Source organism: Sinocyclocheilus grahami, unplaced genomic scaffold (assembly GCF_001515645.1).
Source record: "Sinocyclocheilus grahami isolate Dianchi unplaced genomic scaffold, SAMN03320097.WGS_v1.1 scaffold193.1, whole genome shotgun sequence".
Classification (NCBI taxonomy): domain Eukaryota; kingdom Metazoa; phylum Chordata; class Actinopteri; order Cypriniformes; family Cyprinidae; genus Sinocyclocheilus; species Sinocyclocheilus grahami.
Window position 1 is genome coordinate 207,867 of NW_015505372.1, and position 8,890 is coordinate 216,756.

The following is an 8,890-nucleotide window of genomic DNA, read 5'->3' on the forward strand; positions in this document are numbered from 1 at the left end:
AAAGAAAAGCAAAAAACACTATGAGGAGGCAGCAGGCACTGGCTTCAAAAAGAATTATTTTTTTCTGATTCTCTCAAATATATACTCTTAATTAAATTGATTGTGGGGAAAAACATTATTAAGTGGTTCCTTTAGATGGAAGCCCAAACCTGCATAAATTAAAAATGAATACATAAATGTAATAATAGGGAAATTAAGGAATATATGACTTGTTAAATTTAGTCCAATTGTTTTATTATTTTCTAAAATTTGTATTCATTTATTTGTATTAAATTGCATTCATTCATTTGTACATTTTATTCTCACATGTACTTATTTCCATATTTATCTCTCGAAGTGAGCAAGTCAGTAATACAAAGAAAATAAACTGTAAAAGTATTTTTTTATTTTAAACTGAAAAATGTACATTCGCATTTGTGTAGCAGGGATATTTAACATGTAAAAATATCATAATTCTGGTTAATATAAAACAATTCCTTTTGTACAGTCTTTTGAGTCTGGTAAGAGGAAAATACATTAATGTACAAAAGTCTAAATTATATGTTAAAAGTCCAGTTATCATAGTCAAGTTCCATATTAATATAAGACAATGACAAAGTTAACTGGTTTTAATCAAACTTCATGTTTACTTAAAAAGACAGTTCATGCAAAAATTACATTTCTGTCATCAGTTATTCACCCTCATGCAATTCCAAATAGTTTTTCTTCAGCATAACACAAAAAAATATTTTGCCTATCATTAAGTTCCATTTTATAGACAAAAATATCTTCTCAAAATATATTATGTTCATCAAAAGAAAGAAAGTCGTGCGAGTTTGGAACAACATGAGGGTGAATAATTTATGACAGAATGTAATTTTTTGGGTGAACCCCTACCCTTTAATAAAAAATGTAAATCCAGAAGAATCAAGTACACATCAGTGGATCATCACAGTCTGAATGGTGCTTGTTTTGCATTTAACCTTCACCTGAAAGCATGACAAGCTGGTGTGACTGTAAAATTACTGAGCAGTTACTGATGCTGACGCTTCCTTGGGTCGCCAATTAGCTGAAAAGAAAATGTTTAATAGAAATCAAATCAGCTAGATTATAAAAAATAATGTTACCAACCACTGGCAACCAACCAAGAGCACTAACACATATTTCAAGCAATCAAACACTCATTTTATTCAAAGTGAGTGCAAAAGATGGCAAACGCACTTAATCAGGGGGCGTAAATGCATGCTGATCCGGCAGCTGGCAGTACCAGGCAACTAGTGTCATCATCTATCTCTTTCTCCTTAAACATGCCAAGATCCTGTCTAGCGTGCTCTAATACTACAGCACTGAAGCTCTTCTATCCCAGCATCCTCTGCCCTGGCATCAGAGCCCAGAAGAAGCAAAGACGGTCAGCCAACTCAGACAAACAAAAAGACCTCAGACGCTTGTGAATGCAGACACAGATCAGTCTCATTCACAGACGGTGACTACCAGAGATGGGAACAGATAGTCTCAGAGGTTGAAATGGGGAAAAAGGGAGGAGGAGAAGGCTTACGTTTTCTTCTCTTTGTCTTTTTTGAGGGCAGAGGAGCCTTGAAGAGACTGTAGGGTTTCAGCAGCCACTTTCCTCCTGTTGAAGGTGTTCATTTCCTCCTCGAAATCTCTACGCTTCTCCTCCAGGTTCCGCTTCTCCTCCTGATGTGTACGTTTCAGCATCTCAAATCTCTCATGCAGCTGGGAATACAGAACAAGATACTCAGTATTTTGTTTTATTTTTATCAAAATTTTAATTCCATTATTATTTAACCGATTAACTGTTTACAGTGCTGAAATACTTCTTTTTAAAATTACTTTAACATTTTAATTCCATTAGTATTTAACCGATTAACACAAGTGCTGAAATACTTGCAGCTGTATTTACTTTAATCAAGTAAATACATTTTTTTTAGCTTATTTAAATAAAAGGTGACATGTTTTTAACGATTTTGTTTAGATTTGGTTATTTACTAAAATGTGATATTTTTAATAATAAGTGACGAGTATTTAATTATTTATTTTTAATTAAATATTTTATTATTTAATAGAAAGTGAATTCATTTTAAGTTAATAAAAACTTATTTAAGATTTTGTTTTGCTTTAGCCTTTGATAAAAGTCACAGGTATTTAAAGATTTAGTTACTATTAAAGTAAAAATGTTACTATTAAACTATCAATTTTTGGGGGGTTATTTAATTTAAACGTATGTTTTGTATGTTAGTGTTTTTATTTCAAATTTTAATAAAAAGTGACAAGTATTACTTTTTTATTAATATTTTACTCTAAAGCCATGTCTGCACTAAAGGCAGATATAATGTTGTTTTACATGACCATTTATATTAGATTAAGGCAAGTACAAATAACATATTGTCTTGAAATGATGCCTTGAAATTTTATTTCCATTAAAAAAATAGTGGTTCTTACCTCTCTCTCCTTCTCTTTTAGCTCAGCTTCTGTCTCCTTCACTTTGTTGACAAACATCTGTCTCATCTGCTCCTCCTTGAGTTGTAACTCACCAATGAATTCTCTCCTCTTGGCCACATATGTCTCCTGCAGACTGTGTGTGAGGACAGATGTTTCAGTTCACTTGATGCCATGACTGTGACGACTATGCAATTGACTATAAAATGTTGTTACATGCTCTTCTTGAGAAGAAGTTGCAGTACCTGAAGGGTTCGCTGTCAGGGTCGGTGTCTTTGAAGCCCATCTCCTCCAGTTTGCAGCGGCGGTACAGCTCATAGTGTCTGGCGTGGGTCTGGTCCCTCAGGTCCAACATGTTGACACGAATTAGCATCTCTCTCAGCTTTACAAAGTCGCAGTGACTCTCGTTCTCCACTGAGGACAAAGCCCAGATCACAACTTCAATCTGATGTAGTTCTCATGATGTCTACAGTAATCAAGACACAGTTTGCTGCTTGTCTTGCGTTAATGTTGACAAACTACTACAGGATGCACTGTGATGTCTAAACGGACATACTGTGTACTTATAAGGATAGTTTTGTTTGAAAATGTTGTCATCATTTACTCACCCTTGTGTCGTTCCAAACCTGTATGAGTTTCTTTCTTATGTTGAACATTAAAGAAGATATTTTGAAGAATGCTGGTAATCAAACAGTTGATAGTCTCCATTGACTTCTATAGTATTTCTTTCCCTACTATGGAAGTCAATGGGGACCAACAACTGTTTGGTTCTTCAAAATTCTTTAAAATGTCTTCTTTTGTGTTCAACATAAGAAAGAAACTCATACAGGTTTGGAATGACATGAGGGTGAGTAAATGATGACAAAATGTTCATTTTTAGGTGAACTATCCCTTTAATAATGCTGCCTTGAAATCATGTTTGAAATGGTCAAATTTGTGAGATGCAAACTGGCATTTTGAATGCAGACTGTACAATTAGTTTGTATGCATTATGTGTACTTTAAAAAAAGAAAAGTAATAATGTCCTATTCATTTACACTACCGTTTAAAAGTTAGGGGTAACTACGATTTTCTCTTATGCTCACCATGGCTGATTTATCCGATCAAAAATACAGTAAAACAGTAATACTGCAAAATATTTTTAAAAAGTTTAATAACTGTCTTGTATTGTTAAAATGTACTTTATTTCTGCAACGCAAAGCTGAATTTTCAGCAACATTATTCCAGTCTTCAGTGTTACATGATCCTTCAGAAATCATTCTAATAAGCTGATTTGCTGCTCAAGAAATATTTCTTCTTATCAATGTTGAAAACAGTTGTGCTGCCTAATATATTTTTTGGTTTGAAAGTTCAAAACAGCATTTATTTCAAATATATTTTGTAATAATGTAAATGTCTTTACTGTCATTTTTTGACCCATTTAATGCATCCTTGCTAAATAAAAGTATTAATTTATTTTCCAAAAAAAAATATATATATATAATAAAAACTTGGATGAAACCATTTGGATGAAAGCATAATATACACAGGTAAAGTATCAAGTGCAACCTTTTCTATTCATTTGCATTTGCGCTAAAAAGGTTTATCAGTAAATAAAAAAGAAAATACAGCATTGCCCAATTTATCAATTTTTGTCTAAAAGTAAGACAATGATAAATATCTTTATGTACTATTAGCAGCAATACCTACCCTGCACCACTCCCCACGGATACTGTCGGGCCCACACCATTTTGTTCCCAATTTGAACCTCTTCACTGCTTCCAATCACAGCAAAAGGGAGAACTGCCTGCAACACAAGTCACTGGCTCAACATTAAAGATGCCAGTATAAGAGCATATAGTGTGTGTCTGTTCGGATCAATAGCAAAACATCATATCTGATATTATGACATATATTTTTACCCAAGTTTCTCTTACATTCATAGAAGAGTTTATTTCAGCCACAGCTTCATCATCTGTTGGGAACTGGTAGATCTGAACACCATTGCTGACCAGTTCACTCATGATCTTGATCTTAAATTTTTGAAGCTCGCTCTTGGATATAGTGTCTGCCTTCGCTATGATGGGAATAATGTTGACCTGTTTGGAAAGGAAAAATAAATGGACATACATTAATTCTATGTATATAAATTAAGATTTGATGAGGTAGAATATATAGAACAATCACTTTGTGAACACTGTACCTTGCTGTCCAGCTTCTTCATGGTAACTAAGTCCAGAGATTTCAGTGAGTGACCGGTGGGAGCAATAAAATAGAGGCAGATGTGGATGCGTGAATCGTGATAGTTATAAAGGGAACGCTTAATTTTAAGTTCTTCTTCAAGGAAGGTTTCAAACTGAGCATCGATGTAGTCCACAATAGGTTTATAACTGCAGAGAAACAAGACAAGACTTTGGTACTTCATTATCGATGTCAGTGGGTTACTCATTATCATATATTTAACTTAAAGGGTTAGTTCACCCAAAAATGAAAATTCTGTCATTAATTACTCACCCTCTTGTTGTTCCAAACCCGTAAGGTAAAGTTATTAAGCTACGAAGCGATGAAAATGTGGAATAAAGTCATTATTTTTGTTTTCTTTGCGCAAAAAAGTATTCTCGTAGCTTCATAACTTTACAGTTGAACCACTGATGTCACACGGACTACTTTGTCGATCATCTTGGTACTTTTCTGAACTCATATTTCATCAAAAATATCTTAATTTGTGTTCCGAAGATGAACGAAGGTCTTACGGGTTTCGAACAACACGAGGGTGAGTAATTAATGACAGAATTTTCATTTTTGGGTGAACAAACCCTTTTAGTCTCAAGTATTACCTTTCTTCTTTATTAACCTGGTCGCCAAATCCCACAGTGTCTACAATGGTTAGCTGTAAATCCACATTGCTTTCCTGCAGGCTGTATGTTCTGGGGCGCAAATGCACACCATTCTGGAAGTGGCTGGCCTCTTCATTCTCGAACGTTGTGTTAAATAGCGTGTTCATTAATGTAGATTTGCCTATGCCAGTTTCACCTGTAAAAGAGGGAATAGTCTTTTATATCGATTTTATTATTTACATACCAGGTCTGCAGAATTTTCTAAAGCACTTTCTCCTCACCTACGCAGAGAATGTTGAAGCTGAATCCTTGGCTCACTGATTTGCTGACCAGCTGATCAGGAAGACTGTCAAAACCCACATGACCGCTGAGAGAGAGAGTCCTCATCTCCTCACTCTGAGAAATTACAACAGCAAAAAAAGTTTGACAGTTTGATACCAGGACATTTTGAGAGCGGCATGAATAATTGCTACAAGTGCCTTTGTAAAAAATATTCAATGTACAAAATGACATTATAGTGGATTGAATTTTTTATCAAAAACATTTAAACTTGTTTTCAAAAACACTAATGGTTTTAATAATCAATTAAAAATATAACCGCACTCTCACTTAAGCTTTTTAATTGTTGCCGATGTTTCGGCGATAAGCCTTTGTCAAGGACAATAAAAAAGCTGAAGTGAGAGTGCAGTTAAATTCTGTCTTTTTAAAGTATTATTCATTGTATTATTTAATAAACAATTAAACAGTAAATATATAAATGTATTGAAGTTTGCCTAAGTGAGTTTATTAACAATACAATTACATTTAATATTAAATCTAATAATATATCATATATTTACTACTGTTCACATTTTTGCAGTTGGGATGATTTTTTAAGAGAAATTGGCAGAAAAAGACATTTGTAATGTTATAAGATTTCTATTTTAAACGGATTATGTTCTTTTGAACTTGAAAGAATCCTGTAAATATGATGTATCACAGTTTTCACAAAAATATCACGCAGCACAACTGTTGTCAACATGGATAAAAATATCAAATCAGCATATTAGAATGATTTCTGAAGAATCGTGTGAAACTGAAGACTCACTCTTAAAAATAAAGGTGTTTAAAAGGTTCTTCAAGCGATGCCATAGAAGAACCATTTTTGGTTCCACAAAGAACCATTCCGTCAACAGTTTCTTCAATCTTTTTCTTACCTTTTTGTAATCTGAAGAACCTTCCTTCGCCACAAAGAACCTTTTGTGAAACAGAAAGGTTCTTCAGATGTTAACGGTTCTTTATGGAACCCTTTAGATAAATAGGTTCTTCTATGGCATCGTGAAGCACCTTTATCTAATATGGCCACTTGATGGAAACACCCTCTGGCTGAATTAAAATGCTGTCCGGGTTGCCCACGTTCACTCCTCCTACTGCACTTACAAACGCACTTGTTTCAGAAAAGACTTGTTTATTTGGTTTGAGTGTCTCTCTCAAGTAGTGTCAAATCAAGTAGCCTACATCTCAGTGCTGGACAAGATTCTCAGCAGATATAGTTACCCAAACTACCAGCTTCTTCATTAAACTAACTAATGAAAATAAATTAAATGAATTAATTTAATTTATTATATTATATAATCACTGAATACAATGATGAACTGCCTTTAACTGAAAATTGAGTGTTTACTATTGCCCTTTTGCATTACTGTCACAATATTTTCCTAATTAATGCTGTACAGTTTCTTTGACACAATCTGGAATAATGGCTTTTTAAAAATTCAGTTTGCCATCACAGAAATAAATTACATTTTAAAATATATTAAAATTAAAATATCTGTTTTAAATTGTAATAATATTTTAAAATATCACAAATATAAGTCTATCAATGCGCCTATTAATATATGGGAGATACTGATCAAAGCGTTTGTAAGTAACTGAGCATATTGGTATGCATGAACCCGGGTTTGAGTGTCAATCACAGAGAAAAGCAGCATGCTGAGGTATTCAGAGCTCCTCACTCTGTACAAACACAAGGAAGTGTTTCACACAGCCTTCATCTGTTCCACTGCCCCAGTATTCTTAACACACACACTGGGGCACAAAGGACTCTTTATGCAGCCTGTGTTTCTCAGTAGCTGAAGGCTTCCACTGCTTTTGCCCTAGGAAACATCCTTTAAGTGCTGGGTTTACAAATGCAACAAGTTAAAAGGCATTTTAAAATCATAAATGAACAGTATTAGGATGACACTCTAGCATAAATGTAAAAACGTTACAGACTTGGAATGCATGCTGACTGAAGCAGCAACCAGAAGAACCAAAGCTGATCTGCTTACAAGAACTAATCAGCTTGAAATGACTCTGACAGTGGATTTAACCAGAGAAAGACCCCAATGTTAAACTAAATATAAATTACAAGCATATGCACACTAAACCTTTTTCTATTGCAACCAACAAACTAAATGCGCATATTAGCACATAAATAGGCTACAGGCAAATTATGAAATATGCAAAAGTTTGAATCATCTTTGACCAACTAATTCAGTCTTCATACCTCTCGCTGCACACACTGCAACTTTATCAAGAATATGCATGCCATATTTAGAATAATAATGTGCAGTAAGTATAAGAGGGAAAAAGAACTTACAGGATATATGTTCACATCTGTGGCAGCCATGCAGATTAATGCGATAGAAAGCACTGACAGTATGCTTTCATTTATTGCGCTGACGTTCGTGCGTTCTCTCTCTCTCTCTCTCTCTCTCCCTCTCTCTCTCTCTCTCTCTCATTCTAATATGGCCACTTGATGGAAACACCCTCTGGCTGAATTAAAATGCTGTCCGGGTTGCCCACGTTCACTCCTCCTACTGCACTTACAAACGCACTTGTTTCAGAAAAGACTTGTTTATTTGGTTTGAGTGTCTCTCTCAAGTAGTGTCAAATCAAGTAGCCTACATCTCAGTGCTGGACAAGATTCTCAGCAGATATAGTTACCCAAACTACCAGCTTCTTCATTAAACTAACTAATGAAAATAAATTAAATGAATAAATTAAATTTATTATATTATATAATCACTGAATACAATGATGAACTGCCTTTAACTGAAAATTGAGTGTTTACTATTGCCCTTTTGCATTACTGTCACAATATTTTCCTAATTAATGCTGTACAGTTTCTTTGACACAATCTGTATTGTTAAAAGCGCTATATAAATAAAGGTGACTTGACTTGACCAAAACATATTCAAGTTACAGTTATATTATGAATATGGACTTAAAGTGCACACTCTGAGCTTTAATTTGAGGGTATTCTCATCACAATTGGAGAAAAGGTTAAGGAATTACAGCTCTTTACCTCCCCCCTTTTTCAAAGGACCATAAGTAATTGGACAGTTGACTCAAACGCCATTTCATGGACAGATGTGGGCTATTCCTTCGTTAGTTCTACATCAATTAAGCAGGTAGAAGGTCTGGAGTTGATTCTAAGTGTACCATTTGCATTTGGAAGCTGTTGCTCTGAACCCACGTCATGTGGTCAAAGGATGTCTCCATACAAGTGAAACAGACAATTGTTAGGCTTCAGAAACAAAACAAATCCATCAGAGAGATAGCAGGAACATTCGGAGCGGTCAAATCAACAGTTTGGTACATTCTGAGAAAAAAAA

At 34.5% G+C, this 8,890-nt stretch overlaps 1 protein-coding gene across 2 annotated transcripts; it reads right to left on the reverse strand.

Annotated features, from left to right (window-relative positions):
* Positions 1 to 408: 408 nt before the first annotated feature.
* septin8b (septin 8b) lies at positions 409 to 7,990 on the reverse strand. Of its 2 annotated transcripts, XM_016285134.1 has the most exons (10): positions 7,873 to 7,990; positions 5,534 to 5,648; positions 5,253 to 5,448; positions 4,619 to 4,805; positions 4,353 to 4,514; positions 4,126 to 4,222; positions 2,682 to 2,850; positions 2,440 to 2,572; positions 1,535 to 1,713; positions 411 to 1,048 (listed from the first exon to the last, which is right to left on the reverse strand). In XM_016285134.1, exons 1-10 carry the CDS (start codon positions 7,900 to 7,902, stop codon positions 1,045 to 1,047), a joined length of 1,272 nt encoding a protein of 423 aa, XP_016140620.1. In that variant the 5' UTR covers positions 7,903 to 7,990; the 3' UTR covers positions 411 to 1,044. The 2 variants fall into 2 exon arrangements, with proteins under 2 accessions (XP_016140621.1, XP_016140620.1); XM_016285135.1 differs by lacking the exon at positions 7,873 to 7,990 and having other exon boundaries at positions 409 to 1,713; positions 5,538 to 5,612.
* Positions 7,991 to 8,890: the final 900 nt, after the last annotated feature.

Coding starts and splice junctions, on each gene's coding strand:
- septin8b (XM_016285134.1), bottom strand. CDS start 7,902: ATGGCTGCCACAGATGTGAACATATATCCT. Junction 4,223..4,352: donor AAATAAACTCTTCTATGAAT/GTAAGAGAAACT, acceptor CTTGTGTTGCAG/GCAGTTCTCCCTTTTGCTGT. Junction 1,714..2,439: donor TAAAAGAGAAGGAGAGAGAG/GTAAGAACCACT, acceptor CTGTATTCCCAG/CTGCATGAGAGATTTGAGAT.